At 38.8% G+C, this 23,266-nt stretch overlaps 2 protein-coding genes and 1 pseudogene across 2 annotated transcripts; 1 reads left to right on the forward strand and 2 right to left on the reverse strand.

Annotated features, from left to right (window-relative positions):
- Positions 1-2: 2 nt before the first annotated feature.
- On the reverse strand, positions 3-3,656 carry LOC103944158 (receptor-like protein kinase HSL1). Its single transcript, XM_009354572.3, is given in 3 exon segments — positions 3-765; positions 944-2,362; positions 2,365-3,656. Coding segments are annotated over 3 exon segments (2,994 nt in total). The 5' UTR covers positions 3,548-3,656; the 3' UTR covers positions 3-373.
- A 13,549-nt stretch (positions 3,657-17,205) lies between these two features.
- On the forward strand, positions 17,206-19,604 carry LOC125480299 (annotated as a pseudogene).
- A 19-nt stretch (positions 19,605-19,623) lies between these two features.
- On the reverse strand, positions 19,624-23,057 carry LOC103944161 (pentatricopeptide repeat-containing protein At5g46100). Its single transcript, XM_009354575.3, is given in 4 exon segments — positions 19,624-19,903; positions 20,300-20,761; positions 20,764-21,618; positions 21,621-23,057. Coding segments are annotated over 3 exon segments (1,440 nt in total). The 5' UTR covers positions 21,757-23,057; the 3' UTR covers positions 19,624-19,903; positions 20,300-20,312.
- Between the last annotated feature and the right edge of the window lie 209 nt (positions 23,058-23,266).

Genomic DNA, 23,266 nt, shown 5'->3' on the forward strand with positions numbered 1-23,266 from the left:
AATTGCAGAATATTGTCTTCGCAATTCCCGTTTCATATAGATCACCTGACTGATTTCACACGAAGAATCACAATCACTAAACAGTGTTTACATCACTTTCACCGAGGAAGGAGGGCAAGTTACTGCGTAAGCTTACTTTTACAGTACGGAATAATTTAACCCCCTCGTAACTTTTACTCTTCTCTAATATACTTCCTCTTCAACTTCTTCCCCTCCCCTGATCTCTGGGACCAAAACCCTAGAGGAGGGTGAGATATTTGGGAAGTTGGGTTTTAGAAAGCTTCAAAAACTGGAAATATAAAGCTTACATAAAAAACTAACCCCCCACACTCGTTGTTTTGTTTGCAAGAAAACTATACGAACTTCATACGTCTCAAGCTACGCTTCCATGATCCGAGGCATCTTCGTAGTAATAGGGTGACAATTTCCCCTCCTTTTTAGCAGTCTGGGGATGTTTCTCTGTGCCAACTTCTTGCAGCAATTTCACTACTCGTCTCATGGATGGACGATTAATCGGGAGAGGGCTGGTGCAGAGGAGGCCAATGTTGAGGACCTTGCCCACTTCTTCCTTGTAACAAGATTCAAGTTTTGGGTCAACCACACTGTCTACTCCTTTCTGGTCCAATGTGGTGCAGACCCACTTCACCAGGTCCTTTTCTCCGAACTCTGGGTCGACTGGGAGTCTCCCGGTCACCAGCTCCAGAATAACCACGCCGAAACTGTATATATCGCTCTTCTCATTCACTCTGAGAGTGTATGCATATTCTGCAACAAGATTACATTTACATTATTAGAATGGCGGGGTAAAAATTTAACTAATATAAGCAGACATCGTGAAATGTCAGTTTCAAAATCTAAAATCTCCACAAGAACATCAACATACAATACGAATTCAACTAAACATAATCGGAAATTTGGTCCGTAAGAAATTTTTCTGACTAACCTGGAGCAATGTAACCACAAGAGCCTGTAATGCCCGACATGGATTGAGGCCCTTTACCAGTTACATCAACCACCTTGGCTACTCCAAAGTCCGCCACTCGCGCTCCAAAATCGCCGTCCAACAATATGTTGTTGGATTTCACATCTCTATGAACAATCGCAGGAACGCAATCATGGTGCAGATAAGAAAGACCCTCTGCTGCATCCAGAGCTATCTTAAACCTTGTAGGCCAATCCAGCAACCCTCCTTTGATGCTATGCAACATATCACCGAGACTGCCGTTTTGCATATACTCATAAACCAAGAGCTTGCAGTCCCTAGTAGTGCAACAACACCAAAGCTTCACAATGTTCTTGTGCCTAATCCTCCCCAAAGTCTCCACCTCTGCCTCAAAGCCGTCGTCTTGGACCCAACCTTTCTCAACATCGCCAGCTTCGCACTCCTGCACTTTCCCTCTCCAAAGCTTCTTCACTGCAACAACCTCTCCACTGCTCAGAATAACCTTGTACACCTTCCCGGACGCCCCGCTACCAATCACATTATCTTCATCAAGGCAATCCAAGATCTCATACTCACTAAAACCCAGTTTGTGAAACGACATCAGCGTCCATTTGGATTTGTCTATCGTTCGGTTCGCCTTCTTGAAGTTCTTGTACTTCAAGTAAAACCAGACCACCCCCACAATAAATACTAAACCAGATAGAATGAAGATGCACCTAAGCAACCATAGGTACCCCTGACTTTTAACCTCAGCTCTGCCATCACATAAGCCATCCAAATCTCCACAAAGACCAGGATTTCCCAGAAAGCTACTCCTATAAATTTCCTTAGCAAATAAGGGTGGAAGCTCACCTGAGAGCCGATTGTTGGACAAATTAAACACATTTAGCTTCATATTCTGCAACCCAAATGGGATTTTCCCGGAAAATCGGTTCCCAGAAAGGTCGAGGTAATTAAGCACGGATAAGTTCCCAATCTCATCTGGGATTTTCCCGGAAAGTTGGTTACTTGCTAGATTGAGCTCGTTGAGTTTCGTCCAAGACTGGATCCCAATTGGAAGCTCACCCGAGATTTCGTTACTGTGGAGGTCCAGAGTCCCGAGCTGCCCGAGTCTCACAATGCTCTCCGGCAACGGCCCACTGAACTTATTTTCGCCACCGGAAAACTCCATAAGATTCTCCACCCACCCAATCTCCTCCGGTATCTGACCCCAAAACTTGTTCTTCGCTACGATTAATAGCGTGAGGTTCGTGGCTCCGGCAATGGTCTTCGCTATCGTCCCAGAAAGCTCATTCTCAACGAGCTCCATCAAGTACACGCGCGGCAGCCCCCAGAAGCCCACCGGAACTTCCCCACTTAACCGGTTATGACCCAATCGAACCCGGGTCAAGCTCTGGCACTCACCCAACCTCGCCGGGATCCACCGGAAAACTCATTGTGTATCATCAAGAGCTCTTCCATTTGTCGCTTCTCGCAAAGACTCGCCGGAATGGTGCCAGTGAACTGGTTGCTCGACACGTCGAGCCACTTGAGCGGCGAGTTCTTCCCAAGATTTTGGGGAAGCTCGCCTGTGAGCTTGTTTCGGAAGAGCCTGAGCTCGTACAAGTTAGGCGAGTTCGCAATGCTCGCCGGCACGCTCCCCTCGAAGTTGTTCTCGTAAAGGTTGAGGCTTTCGAGCGGCAACCGGCAGAGCTCGTCAGGAATTGGCCCGCTCAGCTGGTTCATGGACGCGTCGAGGAGTCTTAGCCGGTTCAATTTCGACATTCCGGGCGGCAGCTCGCCGGTTAATGAGTTGTTGTAGAGCTCAATCTGAACGACGCTGGTCAGCTCGCTGAGCGACGGCGGAATCCGGCCGGTTAAGCCGTTGATGGCGAGGTCCAAATCCTTGAGGTTTTTGAGACGACCCAGCGAGTCGGGAATCTCGCCAACTAAGTTGCACTCGGTGAGCCAGAGCACCTCGAGGTTCGTCAAATTGCCGAGCTCCGCCGGGATCCGACCCGGATGAAACGGGTTGTAGGAAAGGTTAAGCATTTTCAGGGTGGAAATGTTGCCGAGAAACGGGGGGATGGTGCTTTCAATGAGATTGTAGACGAGAGAGAGGACCTCGAGTTTCTGGAAGCGGTCGAAGGAGTCGGGAATTGGTCCGGAGAAATTGTTTCCGGTGAGGTCGAGGTATTTGAGGTTGGGGAGGTCGGAGAGGGTGGCGGGGAGGCCGCCGGTGAGAAGGTTCTGGGAGAGGTCAAGGTGCTCGAGATTTTGACAAGTGGAGAGTGAGGGAGGGAGGGTGGAGTTGATGGAGTTGTTGTAGAGGGAGAGGTGGGTTAGGTTGGGGAGGCGGCAGAGGACGGTGGGGAAAGGGCCGGCGAGATTGGCGCTGGGGAGGTCGAGGGAGCGGACGACGGGGGAGGAGGAGGAGGCGTCGTCGCATTCGACCCCAAGCCAATTGCAGGGGGTGGGGTCGGCGTCGTTCCAGGAGGAGAGGGCGGAGTCGGGGTCGTCGAGGGAGAGCTTGAAGTGTTGGAGATAGAGGCCTTCTTGGTTGAGGGAGAGGGTGGTGGGGAGTGGTGGGAGGAGGAGGAGGAGGGGGAGGAGGAAGAGAAGCATTGTTGTTTTTTTTCGTCAAATGTTGTCGTTTGTGTTGTGAGTTTGCTTCTAGAAAGAAGGGGGGGAGTGAGGTGTGTTTGGGGTGAATATTTGGGGTGTTGATATTTGGGGGTGTTATATATGTGAGGATTTTAGTGAGAGAGTGGGAGGGAAATGGTAAATGAGTGTGTTGGGAACTTGGTAGAACAAATTATGAGGGAAAGGGTACATGATTTGAATGACTGCAATTTTACTTTCTTTGTCTCTTGAGACATTCAACAAAAATGTTTGTGTGTGGTAAAAGATAATATAAACTAAAGTTGTTTGGAGACAAATATACTCGATATCGCTTGTATGAAGAAAAAAAAAGTCAAATATTTATGGGATACTTATATTTAGGCTATTATTGCTAGAAATGCTTATCTGTTTGATTGTTGGAAACGATTGTACTAGAAGTTTCTCTCTTTAATTAATTTTATTTTCCATGAAAAAAAAACATGTACAACATAATTAGTAAAGTCGTGTATAATAAGCTATGGATGTTGGTAAATCGTGTATAATATGAGGTTTTGTCAGTGATCCTTCAACATTGAAAGCAAGTTGTTTGCAATGATGATATATATCTAAAGAATTTCTAAAGAGGAACATGTGAGTTTGGCCAGCAAGCCGTTGCGACGGGGACTGGGATGGGCGGTGCAAAACAGCAAAATCAGGAGGAGGAACTGGCGTTGGACGGAGGCCTGCGATTAATCGTGTTTAATTACCAGAATACGACAGTTACGAGTTGGATTAGTTCTGACTGCGCCTGCGCCTGAAAGCTCCAATGCAAGATTAGCGTGACCAAATGTGTGAGTCACGCTTGGAGTGGCGTGGATTTGGCCTGGCAAGTGAGATTGTTGTCAGACGGGTACGATTGGTGGCAGCGACCGTGGGTGGAGGCTGAGCTAACTTTGCAGTTTTAGATAAAAGCCAAGGAAAAAAGGCAATGGTCAACTGGCATTTGGCAGTCTCATTATTTTATATCATATGTGAACATAATTTCTTTGTTTGTTTACCCAGAGGATGCATATAGCTAATTAAAAACAACAAATGTAATTGTACATTATCCAATTGTGGAGTCGATACGGATCAATAGCTGCTCATGACCTCAATAGCTTCATGACCTTAACGTATATTTATATATGATCTCTATACACAACTGTTTCAAACTGAAGAATTAGACAAAAACATTGAGTTACAAACTGCTACTTCTTCTTTGTGGTTTTTGCTTACTTCTTCTTCTTCATAACCACAGTAGCTTCATAGCCCCAACGATATTTATCTAGTGGCGAAGGTTGCATGATTAAGTCAACTCTAGGATGAATAAAAATTCATGGAGTCTCATGCTTTTGTGTAAAGATAGTTTGTTGAGTTGTAGTTTTGGACCTAGGCAGGAGACCTCAGTTAAATAAACTAACAATCTAATCGTACAAATGGTGTGGTCTAGGTGCCTCTTACGCGAGTTTTTCTCATACAATTACCGGGTAATTAGTAAAAAGATAGCAAGTATAAATACTCCTAAATTATCAAAAGAATAAGCTTATAAGTTCACACTTCCACCTAAATTATCAAAAGAATATATAAGCTTACACTTCTACATTTTTATCGCTAGCTAGGAAGACATATTAAGCTATATTGCATAAGGTTAGTGGCATGCAGACAATATTGTACTTTAACTTTGCAGAAACTATAGTTTCATGCACAAGGGGGACGAAGGGGAGCTAAAAGAAAATGAGACGAATGAAATTCCCACTGGATTTGCAAAACTGCAAGTGTAAAACAGATGTTTCTGTTTTCTGACCAAAGACAGTCCAAATCGAGGCGGTGAACAATGAACATTGCCATATTGTTCCAATATTTTCCTTTTTTCGACAATTTCTTATGTTCGTTACGAATCCCCGCCAGATTTTCTTGGCATTCTACATTCACGTACTGTCATTTTCTCTTGCCAAAAAATGGCTAGGTTTTTAGTCCACAAAACCCCATGCGCAGACACCAGCCATGGTAAAATGACCCGATTCCCTCCGGATCAAAAAAATATGAGCCTATGAATTAAATGATTCGGATCGTTGAAATTTGATTTAAATGGCTATAAACAAGAACCCTTCTAAGAATTATAATAATTATAACCGTTGAATCAAATTTCAACAGTCTAATTTTTTGATCTTTAAGCTTAGATTTTTGGATTCCCGATTCATGGTAAATGGACATGCTCTTTTTGGGTACTTGGTGTGACCTACACGTGGCCTTTGCTTATTTGCTGGCACCCTATGACATGTTAACCCCTGCACGGCTGAGTCTCTCCATCCTGACAAATTTGACTAGTGCCACACAGTTTGTCGAGCATAATATGCACTTCCATACAATTTTGTGTATCTGGCATGCATGTAATATTCTTTCCTTATGTTTGACCAGTATTGCTAGCTAGGGTTAGTTTAGTAATGTTAGGATTAGTCATTCATGTTAACTTCAATCCGGATGACTTGATCGTATGACCAGATTTTTTTTAACAACCAATGATGTGGAGCTTCATACTTCTTCATTGTATGCGTGCATGGATCATCTAACTATAGCATTCTTCAAATTAACATGTGATATTGTCGAAATACCAACTTTACATTCAAACACAAATTACATCATTATTTATTAGTATTAGCTCGCTTTTGTAGTTTGGTAACATTACATATAAAAAACTAACACATCAAATGCCCTTAGCCCTCTAAGACATTTTCAAATGATTGTTATTCGACAACGTAGAAGTTGTTGCGCCCTAAATCACCTCCATTTTTTTTAAATCATTGCTTGTGCCCTAATTCAGCTTAATTGGTTTCAAAATCATTGCTTAATTTTCATGAAAAGAGAAGCAGATCTAGAGAAGAAGGCTTCATGCATGGAGCGGCATGCAGTAGATCGATGTCAGACATGTAGATATGGAGACTGCAATGTCATTATTTTGCTAGTCTGTCCCGATACGTACTCAGGTGTACTTGCACATGCATGGGATAAGTTGTTAGATTTACATTGATTAGTTTGTGTTTATGTCGTCGGTCAAATTTGAAATTCAAAGTGCAGATCTCTGGAAATTAAAACTTCAAATTCAAAGTTTAATGTTTGGTGAAAATTAAAAGAAATTATAAAAAACTGAGTCTACAAGGTCATTTGTTTTAAGAGACTTGGCAGCACATTTATAAACCACATGTTTTATTTGCAACTTTAATCTTCATAATCTTCATTTTTTTGCTTATAAATCACAAATTAATCAAAATTCATAACAATTTTGTTTGATGGTGATGGATTTCCTCGAAGGTGACTTGAAGCCACCAAGAAGCTTTGGGGACTTCAAGCAGACTTTTTTTTTAAGTGCATCTATATTTTTACACTAAAGGGATGAGGAGTTCGGCTAGGTCACACAATGGGCAATCTAATTTAATATCGAATTCGTCATCCACAAGATTCGAACCACTTCGAGCAGACTTTGGAAGGAAAAAGAGACTAATTGAAACCAAAGGCACGTGATGAACATTTTCCAAGTTGGCTGCTGGGCTAGCACCCTATCTTATCTTTCCAAAATCCAAACTTGATACGTGGACAACATAAAGATGCATACATTGTAAATTATGTTAACTACATTGAAATATTTGAGAATCAAAGAGAAAATGGAGAAGAAAGAATAACTGAGAAAGATGAACTAGAGAGAATTTAGAGAGAGAAATTTTAGACTTGTATATTGATCACTTAAAAGAATGAAGATTAGACACTCTGTTTTTATACCAAAAAGTCTAACAACTCTAACTAAATACTAACAAACTTGCTAATTGTATTGCTGACTTGTACCCTTAATGAATTAATGGGTACCCTTTTAATGATTTCATGAAATTTGTAATTGAGGTTCAAAAATTACATTAATTAGCAAAAAATTGTATAGATACCGCAAACAACGTTAATTTGATCATACACGTTATAACCGAGTCTAGTAGCGTGAATTTTTAACTAAACAATGTATTAAAATGAATAATTGTATGGGGAGGTTGAACCTAAAGGTCCTGAACCTAGATCAACAAGGCACACTCTATTGATTATCAGTAGATAGCGAATAACATTTGATGTGAAACGTTTTAGTGATTGTAAGTACGTTACCGACAATAACAGTTCAAGCAGAAAATGCAAACCCTAAATTGACGCATGTATCTTGATGCAAATTGATTTGATAGTGGGAAACATAAACATAAAATTCTCCTTCCCCTTTTTTTTCTTATGGTTTTTTCTGTTTTCGAGTAAATATGTACAGTAGAGTTAATTTATGATGTCGGAAACAAGTATAATGACTGCTGTCTGATGGTAGTGGCATCGGCATCACTACATTTGAATATCACCATAAATTGAACCTCTAACTTATCAACTTTGGTTTAACTTTGCATTAACAAATGCCACCTAACGGATGTTGTAACATTAAGCGTGGACCACCTACTCTAATTTAATTGTGACCAGATCTGCATCTGCTTCAACTTCAATTCTCTTGCTCGATAAACGTCAGAGAGACTCGGAGTGATAGACACAATGCTTAATTTATTTGCCCCCGATGCAAATGTTTTGAAGTTTTCCAAGTTGAAGCACGAGGTGTAACATACAATTTGAGTTGTGTTAGGACAAGGGCGCGCATGTAGACGTCAACCGTTTATAAAAAGTGAATCACACAACCCATCGATGACTTAATTACCGTCCATGCACAAGGGGGAATGCCCTAGCATTCCACCAACAATATGAGGGGGAACATCAATAGTGAATTTGTAAGGAAAAGACTGTAGATCATGTGGAGGGGGGCGGGCTTTGTATGTCATCCGAGTGAAAAGAGGAGGCTCAAGTGCCCACATGAGCTCCCAGGTAGATCTTCGCATGATTTAGACAAGGCCAAATTAGCTTGAAAGCTTTGCCAATTATTCAGCCTAGTAAAACCGAAGCTTTACGTTCTTTTTACCGAATTATGATAACGTTTGCATGAGGCTGGCCTTATTACATGTCACTCTGCTGTTGGCAAAAGCTATATTTGCAGAATTATTGCTGTTTGTTTGTTTACAACATACGCATACGCTTATGATTCACATGGTGGAAACTAAAGGGTAACTTTCGGTTTAAGTAGGATTAAAGTTTTGTTAGGAACTTTCTGAAGCACTTACTTCTTAAGTAGAGTTGCTGGTTTAAATTTTATTATAAAACGATATTACTACTTTAAACTACACTAAATAAAGAAGGAAAAGTTTGAAGGACACTGTTAGTTGAACAAAAATGCTCAACCTACCAGGACAATGAAGTCCACCGTTTACTGGTAGAAATGTAGGCTCAAGATGACTATAAGTAGAATTCAAGTTCAAGTAGGATCCAAGTTTTGTTTGGAACTTTGAAACACTTCTTAACTAGAATTGCAGGCTTGAGGTGACTTTAGTGCTTGATCGACCTTCCTAATTACTCTCAGAATAGCCTGCTAACAAAAATTTCATCACCAATTCTCTGGCTATAAACGGTGGTCCACCTATAAAAAAACCAAACGAAAAGTTATTGGCAGTCAATGATATTGATTTAATTAAACTTGGATTTTTGGTCTAAAAGAAAAAGATCATGAAGCCGTGGTCCAACAAAATGATGATATATTTATCTTTATTGTAATAAAATTAAGGAAAATAATTCATACCCCAAAACCCAAAATTAGCAGCAGACTCATTCTGACCTGAAAAAAGGAAAGAAAAAGAGGAACCCTAGTGCTATAACCTTTTCTAACTCCAAAGCAGCAGATTCACCTTGCGCGAGTTTTTAGTGTATTCGAATCAGTCATATACTTTTTCTTTTTTTTTTAATTTACTATTATTAAGAGAAATGAGACAGTTCGAAATTATTACATTAACTTACGGGGTGGAAGAATTTCGAATTCAGAATGCATATAGATTTATTTATGGGTCATTTTGGTTCTTGTCCCTTATTAACCTAATTGTTAGATTAAAATCTTGTTTATTTAAATATTTTGACCGAGGTTCTTAGCATCATTTAAGATATTTAACTCATGTATTTATGCATTTAATGTCCCTCAAATTATGAAATTTAACCAAATTCAAATAATATTTTTAAAATATAATAAATACTTAAAAATCAATAATAGAGTATTATTGTTCTTCACAAAATTATAGCAAAAAAATAATGTACCCACATAATTATTAACATATTTTTAAAAATAATTACTGATATATTTTAAGGGAATTATTATTAGCACTCCAAAAATCTCATTCTACACTCCAAACTTTCTATATTAGGAAAGAAAAATACATTTGTGAGGGGTGTAGAATGAGATTTTTGGAGTGCCAATAACACTTCCCTATTTTAAAACATAAAATAAATACATATAATTAGCATGGGTACATTTAGCAAAATTAAAAATGGGTACAAATAAATTTAAAAAATATGGGTACAAATACAAATAAAAGTTTATAATATATGGGCACAAAAAGAAACTAGGATATGGGTACAAATTAAAGCTGAAAATAAAATTGGTACAAATTAAAAAAAAAAAGTTGGAAATTAAAAGTGGGTACAAACTAAAATAAAAATATATGATAAAAAATTTAGCCATAAATATAAATATATTAAATGTAACGTTTCTAACACTAAATGAATGCATTTAGAAACAAAAAATATTTTATTATTGAAATAATTAATAGCGTTTATTAAAACCTAAGGACCTTAATCAAAAATTAAAAAGGAATAAGGTTTTAATCAATGGAGTAGCAAAAAGAGGGATAAGAACCTAATTTCTCCTTTATTTATTTATTTACTTATATAATAAAAAATTAGAACACACCAATTATATCAATGTTATCCACCCTTATTTATAATACGTAAAATGATACGACATGATTGTCAAATTTGTGAAAATCTCTCAATCACCCTTAAAAGATTAGGAGCTATTTTGGAGACCTAATAGGAAATATATGTAGGGTCAAGATCAAGGGCTTTTACAAACTTTGAGAGGAAAAATATTGTGTTAATGATTAATTATAATATGGGTGATAATTAAAGATAGAAAAAGCTAGCAAAGGGGATTATGGTGGATCCAACACATTTGAGTGATCTGTCCCTAACCACAATCATAATTGTCCTCTTGTGCTTCAATGCTACCTTTCTTCCCATCCCACCATCTCCCACTTTATCTCCATCTAAAACTCTAATCCCTTTTGTGTAAAATACCCAAAAAGATATCTCTCAACTGTTTGTGGAAACTCTCTCCCATTTGGAGTGTTGCTTTGCTTTCTCTTCTTTTCTAACAGGCCTTCCTCACTTTCCTACTCTTCTGAATCATTAGTGGTGGTAGATTTGGAAAAGCACCCACAAGTTTATCTTTTAGCATATGGATTTGTTTGGAGTTCGTTTTTTAAACAAGGTTGGATTAGAAAATTATTCATAGCATTATGTTCGTCGTGTTTTTAATCTAATTGTTTAACTAGAAGGCCAACTCAAAAGATGCATGGAATGGGTCGATTTGAAACTCCTTTGAGGCTAAAAATTATTATTCACGACATTCAATTGTTGGCTCGCAACTTTAATTCTATTTCTCGTTGACTATTATTAGAGAGACTAATTTTCGAGATGATGCAATTACTAGTTTAGAACATTTTCTGTTAATCAGTTATACTTATGGGATCGAACGATCACAGTTAAAACTACTACAAATGTTCTTTTATTTGTTTTAGTTGAAACTAGACCTCTTTCAAAAGAAAAGAAATAAGAATCTGTGACTCATAAACAATTAATTAAGATAATTTTTTTTATAATTGTTTTATGGAATATACATATCAATGTTCATGGATTATACCTTTCATTCCACTTTCAGTTCCTATCTTAATTAGAGAAGAACTTCTATTTTTTCCAACGGCAACAAGAAACCTTCGCCGTCTATTTGAGCGTAAAAAAATAAAAATTAAAAAATTAAAAGATGCATAAACTGAAAGCATGCTCATTGATTCTCTTATCCAATGGATTAAACGAAAGAAAGGTTATGGCAAAGACAACTTTTTCACTTCTTTACAAGTTTTTTGGCAGAGATCATGCTCAATAGGAAACCAACATCAAGTGCATGCCCCAGCTGTATATAAACCTAGCACCGACTACTAAATTCAAAAGGTTTTGGAAGCTTTTTTTTTTTTGAAAAAAAAAAAGGATTAAACAAAACCAGGATTAGTTTGAGTAGGATTATGGTATGTGTTAAAATCCCATTGGAGTCCAAAGGGAGGAATAAAACTATATCCTCTACAATCATTGAGAAAACGGCCCACTATTGTTTTCCTTTTTTTTGGTCAAAGGATAAATTTTATTAAATTTTTAATAGTAACGTTTATATTTTCTACAGAATATTAAAAAAAAAATTCAAGATCATAGACATCCCAAAAGAAAGAACCATCATGTGAGGTGGCATATGAAGCAACAACGTGGGCAGTGAGGTTTCTCCAAAAATACAAAAAGGGTGCTGATATGATATACGAGGAAATGAAGGCTTGCCGTTTAAAAAGGGGAGGACCTGCACTTGCTTCTCTATGCTTCAAAGTTAATGATCATAGAGTCGCTAGGGCCCTCCTATTTATGGTAAAGCTGAATGATGCTCTTTATGTGAAAATGTCCTAAATAACCTTGTACACAAGTGTTTGGGCCCAAAATATTATGATTGGGCCGAGCAGCAAGATGTGCTCGGCCCAAGGTAATGACATGCTATGGGCCAAATAATGAAACCCGGGCCAGCTGGCAGGGTCGGCCAGATCTTATCTTAAGAAGTCCAGATGAATGGGGAAAGGTCGAGGAGATCCTGGTGCGACCAGGATTCTCGACCGGCAAGGGATAAAGCTTCAAAAGGATGAGAATTCAGAATCCCAGTAGGACTAGGATTATTCGAGTTAAAGGTGAGATGGGACAAGGACTCCCAATCCAAATCAGAATGGGATTCAAGGAGCAAGGTGCTATAAATACAAGGAATTATGCAATAGAAAAGGACCTTCAACATCAGCATACAATTGCCCTGCGCAAATTCTCTCAAACACCTTGAGATTTTTCCTTTTCTTTTCCTGCCGACACACCTTCAGTTTGGATAAACAGCACTGTGGAAGCAACCGGTGAGCACCTTCAGTTTGGATAAACAGCACTGCTGCCGCAGAATCAGCCGACCGAGAAACACCTTCAGTTTGGATAAACAGCACTGCGTTGAGGTCGACCGATTATCTATCTAAGTCTCGGCCGAGAGAGGTTTTCGAACCTTTGTTGGTAGAGGTCATCTTACTAAGCCGTTTCGGCATAGTTGGGTGTTACGTATTGCGTTGCTCGGCGCATTGGAGGCCGAGTGAGTTTATGATTGGCTACTCGCAAGTAAGTTTCAGGGTTCGGCATTCCGACGGCCGAACTACGTTTACCATTAAGACATATATCACATTCGAGTACCTGTGCCCGTATAGTTTGGTCTCAATTCGGCGTGCTTATACTCTTACGAATATAATCACAGTGGCCGAATCAGGCTTCGACGATTCGTGAACTCCGTAGAATTAGTAGCCTTGTCTTCAGGCTATAGAATCCAGAGACCGAGAGCGTTCCTTCCTCGGTCGCAATCGCAAGATATAGAAGTCAACAGCGCGCTCAACGCGACTACATCAAATTTTACTCCTCGGCCGGGCTCGGCCGACGAGTTGGCACGCCCCGCATTCAACCGAAGGACGTAGTTAGCTCATTAGTTACTCGGCCTGCGCGCCACGTAGGTTTCGTAATTTTTAGAGTCAACAACAAGTCATAAGCAAAACAAGATAACAAATTAATGATTTCGAAAAATTACTACGATTATCGCTTAAAATTGTATAATTCATATGACAAAAAATAAAGAACGTATAAATTCATATGACATTTTAGAAAAATTCCAAGATAGAAGTCTTAGAAGAGGACCCCAATTGCACGTCCACCACGCTAAGCTGCCGGCTTATTTAATGATAATGTTGAACTAATCCTCTAATAAATCCCTACGTAAAAATAATGTATTGAATGGCAATTGTTGGACCAGAATCTGACTGGGTAGGCAACACCTTTTGACTTTTGAAGTCGAAATGGAGTACATACTTGGAGAATCTTTGACTAAAAACATGAAACCTCAAGTTAGAAAAAGCTGAAAATATTGTAGCAACTAGCAAGGTTTTTCCTACATGAATGAAATTAGTAGAAAATAGCACAATTTCTTATATTTTGTAAGATTTTTTTTTTTTTATTGATATGAGATTCTTTTATTTTCACATCTTCATACATTAACATATGGACAACATGAGTTGAGTGACATATAGCACGTGTGGATGTTGTGCTTCACACGTGGATCAACCTACTATGATACCATAAAGAAAGTTGAGGTTTCACCACAGACCAATCGACAATATGAGAAGTAACTGAACCTCTTATAAGCCCTTATAAGGTTTCACTTTTCACCTATGTGAGACTCTTTTACCTTCATATTCTCACACACATCTCCCTTAACAATACTAGGGTTATCACATGTGATAGTGTGGCCGGTTCAAAGTTATTGATGCATGTAGATCTCACATGTATTTATTTATATAAAGACAAATTCCGCCCGTGTCTGGCTTCCTAGTATAATTTGGAGTGATAGCTTACGTTCATATATAGTTTCCTTGATTTCTTCCTTAGTATGCATTGTCTAGAAAGCGTTCTTTCTTGGAGGTTGATTATGAAAGTTGATCAATGATCACTTATGGAGCGTAATTACAGCAATTGTTTGAAATTTAAGTACGAAAGCAGATTTAATTGAAGGTTTGATTTCATACATTGCATGATGGCGTGGTTCAAACCCTATCGATGGCTAATTTAATTAACATGTAATCTAACAAATTATATCATTTGACAAAAAAAAATTATTATATCGTATCAATGTCACTTATTTAATTATAGGAATCAAGCTTGGTTATAGGAATCAAGCTTGGTGCCAATAACAAATATACGCGTATAATAAAGAAATAAATTAAAATTTGAGTGTATAAATGAAAACATATTATTCTAACCAAATTTTTCTTGGTAACAAAAATTAGGGGGAAGGAAGACTACCCATCTCAGGACCAGCAGTCAGGGCATATCACAAATCCTTTTAGGACTTAAAATGGGGTTTTAGCCCCTTTATTGGTCTTTACATATCGCTTACTAAGAGGAATTACAAGCAGAAAGACTCGAACTAAACTGCTTGATTTAACGAAGAAAACGATCCTTACCAACTCAATAAACTCTAGTTAGCATTGTTCTAACTGATTTAGTTAAGAAAAATATACATCATATAGTTCCATCAGAAAGACTTTTAATCTCGTGGCCACACCAAGGTGATGTGAAAATTAATTTGAACCCTAGAGTAGTCAGTAGTGGTAGGGTAGTAGTGGGGGTGAGAATTGAGAGATTATTGACAGATAAAGACTGATATAGTGACTTAATGTAGTGATCAAGTAAATGGAGTCACGGGTCTTATTACTTTGTTGCTACTCTTCCTCAAACTCAAGGGCTGGCTTTTATTACAGCCATTGGTGAGGCAAATGGAGGACGACCCCGCCAGTAGAGAGATTCTTGCAGTCGAAAAGATCAAAGAAAAAGGGGGGAGAGAGAGAGAGAATTGACGTGGGAAGAGTGATTGATGCATGACTACCCTCTGGCCTTTGCAATATAGAATCATGCAAGACAGAAGCTGACACGCATATTATATAAAAATTGGAAGAGAATGAAATTTCAAGGCATGGCCATTCCAGTAAGCTAAAAGCTTAATTACTACTTAATCTGCTAAGTTAATCTACTAAATTTAATACTTAAATCTAATAAGAAATGGATTATATCGACTAACCTAGTAGGAACAGATGTGACATATGTTGCATGCATCCTTATCATGTCTTTGCAGAACCCATTACCTTCAATCGTATTCTATTCTACTCTGATTTATAAATTTATACGTTGAATGATTTATTTACCAACTGCAATATTTTTTTTCTTTTCTTTCTCTTCGTAGACACCGTATAAAATTTGATTTCTCACAAATATAGGAAAGCAGCCAAGTTGTCGATTGTTACTTAAGAATATTAAATTTTTGGGTTTTCTTTTACGATGCATGGATACAGTAATATTTCCTCATATTTTCGTGACGTGTTATATTCCTTTGTGGTCATAAAATAATTTTTTTTGTTAATTTGACGTATTCTCGTGTTCTTATTCATTGTAGGGTTTTTTTTTTCCATTGCATATTCATAAAATCATTCTCATGGAAACATAGCATCATTGAAACTAGGGAAAAAGCAGAAACAAAATCATTTGGTACTGAAAACTGCAAGAAGGTGAAACAAACAACCCAACAAAAGTTTGAAGCTATCAATTAGCAAAAAAGAATGGAAAGGTACGTAAACTCTTTCCTTGCCATGATCATATATCTCTGCATGCTTGTTTGTGCCATTGGCTATGGCGATCCATCATTTGTTAAGTAAAAGTTGAGAATTCATCGTCGCACACCCAGAAACATCATTCAGAACACGCACCTGGTATCTCTTTCTCTCCAAATGATCATTTGCTTCTGCATTTGTAGGGTATGTTTATAAATAAATGGGGTCACCTTTAAAATGTACTAGAAAAAACCTTTTTAATTATATATTTGACAGGATATGTTACATTTTCTTCCATGCATTGTTGAATGTCCTAAAGAAACAAAATTATAAGTATCTGGGTCCAAGTTTTGATGGGGTAATTATTTCACAATCTTGAAATCATTGGAGGAGTAGGAAGTAGGGGTTGCTGGTCATCATGGAATTCGATAAAAAAAAATTAAAACAAAAAAAGGGAATAGCTAGATGCTAGTATTGTGTTGGTAATTACAGTTGGAAATTGTTATTTATAGGATTAAAGCAGCTGCATGGTTGTAGCTGGTGAACAGTTTTGGACCAGAATTTGCAATCCAATAGCTCAAAGATTCTTCAAAGAAAAAGAAAAAGAAAATGTGATTTCTCGATTCAAATTTAGGTGTAAGGACACATACACATACACATTGTTCTAACTGTTTAACTGACTTCACTCAAAAATATGCAATTTAAATATATATTTTAAGTGGGATTCTTTTTTACCTTTAAGATATTCGAGTTGAAATGCACATTTTTTAATACCATAATATTTCTATTTTGACAGGTATTTGGTATCAAATTGGTAATCCATGTGAGTTTGAATTTGAGACCTTCTATGAATAAGGAAGAATAAACACAACTAAACTGTATAACTAGTGACGGCTAAAATGTGCAGTTATAATTGAGTTTGTAACGGATGCCATCTCAAAAAGCAGTTGAGATCCTCTTTAGATTACTATGTCCAGAGCTGCTGGATACAAAAATATAGACGGTTCAATTTAAATTATGCAGTCCTCATTAGCCAATTTCACTTGCCCACCTCATAGAGGACGAAGTATTTGAACAACCCAAATCTCTCTTTTTCTCTCTTAAATGGCCTAGATTTTCGAGTCCGACTACGCAGAACACAGAAATCCTAATAGAATCTCAATTCCTCAAAAAGCAAGCTAAGAAGCCACAAGCCACAAGCTAGGACTAATCACTTAAGGAAAAAAGTGATGAAGAAAGCTAAAAGGGTAATGTGCGGGGCCATGACCTTTCTTGTCTATAACGGCTACTTCCAGCCTAAGCAACCCTAGCATTTGGCGATGCATGCCAAATTGCCATGCACGGTCCAATAACGCAAAAGGAGGAGGAGGAGGGCACACATTTCGTCAAAACTCTTTCAACATCACATCTCTCTTCACCATAAATACGCCGATCACCACACTCGCCCTAACTGGCATCTGTCATCCTCACAAGTCACAGCTACGGTGTGAAGTGAAATAACTGAGGGTAGTTCGGAATTATGAATCAAATACAGTTATTCGGGAGAAGTGAATCATCATCGGTAAAAAGTTAAATTAAGTAGTGAAAAACCTGTTAGGGTGGGAATTCGGACCGCGTTATTCATGATAAAGCTCTTACAAAAGAGAACAACTTATATAACGCAAGTACACTGTTATCGTAACATCTAATAATAATAATACAAACTTACGTGAATCAAAATCTTATTCGCGTTTATATTACGAACACGGGACGCTTCAATGATGGTTTATCCAAACAACTTGATGGCCCGGCCTAGTGTAATACCCGTACGAAATTTTTTCGTATTCGACGTAAGACTAGGTAAACACTCAACAAAGGCCATGTAATGGGTATCTTGAGCCCAGTGTGAGCACCCCAGTAGCTATTTTATGCGATGCCTTGGGCCTTTTAGTAATGGGCAGGTCTTAAGGTCCTAGTCCTAGTCATGGAGGACAACTCTCCCAACCATTTCCATAACAAGTACTCACTGAAGGGTAGTGATTTTTGCACTCTTGTTTTCTCTTCTCGTTTTTGTCTTTTGAATACCCTTCTAGAGTCTAGAAATAAAGGGAGTACAGAGAGAAAAATGGGAAGTGCGAAAATCACCTCGTATCGAACCTCTAGAAAGTCCAAAATGAAAATGTGGGGCTTTGTTGGTGGCAAGATTTAGGTCCAAGACAATTTCACGCCTGTTTATCAAGTAAAATAACGTGCAAGGTAGTATTGAGTATAATATGACACAATGTATGATCACATCTCCCTATCTCATCCAAACCAGAGTCCAGACTTTCATGTTTCCAAGCAAAAACCACAAAAGCAAAGCCTAAAATAACAAATAATTGTGAGTGTCCACATCTAAAATTAGCAATAATAATAATATAATAGTAAACAATACCTCTTGTGAAGCTTGCCTCAAACCAATGCGCATTTGCGTTTCAGCAACAGAAAAAGGCTCCCAAATTTCTTTGTACCTGATTCCCCCTTTACGGAGATACTCTCGTTACCAAATCACCATGTGGTCAGCGTTTATTGAACGGAGTGGTTCACTTTCTATTGGACATGCTTTCGTTGTTGTAAGCCTTCGTATCTTAATGCATGTGACCTTGGTTAAAAGATAATTTTCTATCCTTTATGACTACTCTAGAGAGCATGGTCTATAACGAGTCATCAGAGATTCATGGGCAGTTAGCGAAAAACAAATGCACGAAACCAAAACTCTCCCTTCCGAATTCTGCTAGCTGCTTTATCTAAAATTCAGTTCCAGTTTTAGGTTTCTCTTCCTTGCAAGGCATGGCTAACTACTCTTTCCCTCCCTTTACCTCCACTCAAGTTTCATTTCTATTCCTATGTATATAACCTTGTTCCTCACAAGCAAAATTCTATGACAAACCGAGAGAAGAGACCAAAAACATTAAGGGAAAAAGAAACTTATCAAACGTTTCTGGTCGATGGAGATCAAGATAGGAGCTGAGGAATCCAGACACCTGCATGATGATGATCAGAAACTTCCCCTCTTGCAAGATGCACCAAAATCCGTGACAGAAGAGCAAAGAACGCTGATACAGAAAGGCGAATCCAGACATTTCGGAGCACGGCTCATTTGGCCAATCTTTTGCCTACGGGAACAGTTCTTGAATTTCAGCTTCTGGCACCCATATTTACAAACCAGGGCAACTGTGACTCAGTCAGCCGGTCCATGACTGCTGGCCTTGTGGCCCTCTGCGGGGCTTCATGTTTTCTACTGAGTTTCACTGACAGCTTAAGGGACAATAAAGGAAATGTCTGTTATGGGTTCGCTACATTCAAAGGCTTATGGATCATTGATGGGTCAGCCAACATATCAACTGAAGTCGCTGCAAATTTCCATCTGCGGTTTATAGATTTCTTCCATGCCTTCATGTCAATACTTGTATTCACAGCTGTTGCACTTTTTGATCAGAATGTAGTGAATTGCTTCTATCCAACGCCGTCAGATGAGGCTCAGGAGGTACTCGCAGCATTGCCAGCTGGCATTGGTGTCATTTGCAGTATGTTGTTTGTTGTGTTTCCAACCAAGCGCCACAGAATGGGCTTCCCCCTCTCTGCAAATTAGCAACTCCTCTTTTGCTTGGTCAGTTCATATTTGCCTGCATGCTACTTAAAACTGTAAAACCCCGCACATACAACCTTAATTATTCTTTCTTCCATCCCGGCTTCCTCCAAGATCTGTAAATGCTGGTCATATGATGATTCTCTTTGTTTGTAAATTCCAGTTCAAAAGTCCATAGCACATTGAAAGAGAACTTTTAAACATCTCAACTCTTAATCGAATAATTACGAATATCATTTGAGGTACCGACTAAGAAACGCTTGAGATAATGATTTCTCTTATCTTATGTGCCAAAGATTGCAGTACATCTTCCTGTATTGCATGAGTCAGGTATGTAAATAATTGGAAAACTGTCTATAAATTAAATCCAAAAATTCCACAAACTCGAAATACATAACAGTTACATGAATCTAGTAAATCCATAACGAACAAGGGTGGCACCTTGCTGGCCAAAAGACAAAAACGATGGATGTAATGTGGATGGCATGAGCCTATGTGTTATAATGCCAGACAATTAAAAGAGCAGTTCACTTCAAGATTGTCGGTCAACAACAACATCATCACCAGAAAGTGCTTTACAAATCATGTGTCAGGACACTTGTCATATATTGAGCCGGAAATGTATAGTTTCTTAAAAAGAAAAGCAATTCGCTGGACAAGTTTTCATAATAAGAATGAAGAAAATGAAACGTGTGCAAGAGCGCTTACTAGCCCACAACTTTCAGATTAGTGTCTCAGGCTCAACCACTTCAGTCATCAGCTCAGCCTGCAACAACTCAGCAGGTTCACGCACCTTCTTTCGATTCCAAAAACCATTCACCATGGCACTCCATATTCCCTCATCGGGGACACATCCATCAAGCACCATCTCTTCAACAATTCGATAAGCTTTGTGCAGGTCTCCTTTCTGAGATATACATTTCACTAAAATATAAAAAGTCTTCATATCAATTGAGATACCCCTGGTACGCATGCTAAGATACAGTTGAAAAGCTTGGTTTTGATCACCGTTGCTACACAAGCCCTGGACCACTGCATTATGAATCCTAACAAGAAGGCCCCAGGTTAATCTGTTAGGCGTAACTCCACCAAGGACCATCTCATCAAGAAAGTTTGCAGCTTCCTTGAACTTGTATACATTGCAAAATCCACTTATTACTTTCCCATAAAGCCTGCATCTGGTTTCAAGCCTTGAAGCTTCATCCTGTCAAGAATCTCTGTAGCTTCTTGAAGCTTTCCTTCTTCACAGAGTCCATGAAGCAAAGTACTATATGTGATTATGTTCGGCTTATGGCGCTTGCTAACCATTAAGTCTAATAGTGCCATTGCTTGTCCAGAACGCCCACCCTTGCAAAACCCATCCATCAAAGAGCTGTAAGTAAACACGTTTGGAGTAATACCTTTGCTTGACATGTCTTCAAACAATTCCATAGCCTCATCCAAGTTCTTAGATTGACACAAACCATGTATCAAGGAAGTATAAGTAACAACAGAGGGCAAACAACCTTTTGTTCCCATCTCCTTGAATAGCTCCTTTGCTTCCCCAATCTTTCCCATCCTACACAATCCATTGATCAAAGTACCATACGTATACGAATCTGGGGTGCACCCCTTATTGGGCATCTCGCGGAATATTCGAAGAGCTGAATCCATAGAATTACTGTTCTTACAAAGGGCTTTGATCAAAATATTAAGCGAAATAACACTAGCTGGAATGCCAGTTTCTCTCATATACTTATAGAACTTGAAAGCAATCTTTAACTGGTTTTCTTCAACAAGAATGCCAAGTATGGTAATGTAAGTTTTTTGGGTTGGTTTACACTGAAAGTCCTCCATCTTGTGGAAGACCCTCACGGCATCCAGCGGCCTGTGAACGCGGCCGTACCCTCTGCAAACAGAGAGGAATATATCTTCAGTAACACTACACTTCTCCTCTCTCATCCTATCAAGTAACGCCTCTGCGGACCTGAACTGGTTCACGGAGACTAACCGAGAGACCATGAGACCAAATGTGGTGTGATCATGCCGAAACCATTGGTGTACTCGGCTGTTGCCGAATCGAATACGAGAACAGCTTTCTGCAAGTCCTTTTCAGCTTTTATCAGCTGCCCAACTTGTGAAGTCGTGATTTGATTCGACCATTTGAACAAAGTTTTACTTCCCATTCTTCGCACCAACTCTCTCTCAGTAATGGCAATATCACCCACTCCAAATTAAGCTTCAATTTGCACAATAAACGGTTCCACGAAAATCTCCGAATCAAAACAAAACTACCCACGAACAATATGAATCAATTAGCAGAAAAATTCAAGCTATGACATTTGGTCTAAACTCTCTGAGGCATTTCATCAAACAGATTCGGGTCGCCATACATCACACAAGAATTTCGCGGGAAAAAGTATGAATTGAACTCAAACACAAGGAGTAGCTACCTCCTCGGCTGATTGCTTGTCGTGCAATTGCTTTTCTCCTTCTGATTCGGTGTATTTTTGCCGTCGCCGTTGCTGTCTATGAGTGGTGATACTTAGCGGAGGCGCTTTTGACGGCGGCGGCGCGAAGACTGGATGACAATTTACGAATTTGGATCGAGACATGAAGTATTTGAATCAGGCCCAATCGTTAAAAGGTCATGTCCGATATGGATCGGGTCGATCTACCATTATGTTGGGTCATGTCCGTTATAGGCCCAACAAATGATGAGGTGACTTTTGTCATCGTATTTTGGGGTTTTCAAATAAGTAAATTGTATCAATGGTCTTTCAACTTCCTTCAAAACGTACAGTGATAGTTTTTTTCATCAATTCCGTTGAAACTTCCTTCAAAATGAGTCACGTGTCATGCGAGTGAGGCTGAACCAATGGGCAAATATAAAATCCAAATGTGAAAAATTGTAGAAAAAGTCCCTCAACTTTAATTCAATTAGAGAAGTAGTCCCTTAACTTTAACCCAATTGTAAAAATGTTCATTCCAACATGACTCATTTTAATGGAATTCTGACGAAATTGACAAAAGGAGCCATAGTTACACGTTTTGATCAGTTAAGGGACCAATGATAAAATGATTTTTTGTTGAGGGACCATTGCTTCCCTTATTAGTTAAAGTTGAGAGAGCATTACTACAATTTTCTCTTTTCAAATCAAACGGTTTGATAAAACTTTACTGTTACTCAATTTTCTTCAACTTTGATCTGATATATTGAAATGATTGACTATTATAGAACGTAAATTAGTCACTCTAAACTTACATTAGAGTTACAACGTTAGATCTGTCAACCTGCATACTTAGAGCCCAAAAATCGAAGCTACATAAAATCTATGCGTACCTTAAAAAAATCATCCGTGTGAATAAATTGTGAGCCTTTTGGTCGATCAGATATTTTTTTGGGTAAGTGGACTAGTTGTTGAACAAAAATCATCAAGCTTTTATAAGCTTTGTGTTCCAACAATTTGATGCCCGTGACAAACAGGTGAGAGGAGCAAAAGGATTCACAGCTCACAGAGGAAAGGGAATTTACGTAAACGCAGACGATAAGGCGATCGAAAACACACCCATCCCCGTCGCTCCTACGCCTTACGCTGGGGATAAGCAGGGCCCCCTCGCCTCCCTCAGTTCACATCCCCATATGTCACCCTCATTCTCTATCCACCCCCACCATAGTGCCCCATATTCCTCCTC

Source organism: the organism of the source record quoted next, unplaced genomic scaffold (genome assembly GCF_019419815.1).
Source record: "Pyrus x bretschneideri cultivar Hongxiangsu unplaced genomic scaffold, Pyrus_bretschneideri_v1 Contig33, whole genome shotgun sequence".
Classification (NCBI taxonomy): Eukaryota; Viridiplantae; Streptophyta; class Magnoliopsida; order Rosales; family Rosaceae; genus Pyrus; species Pyrus x bretschneideri.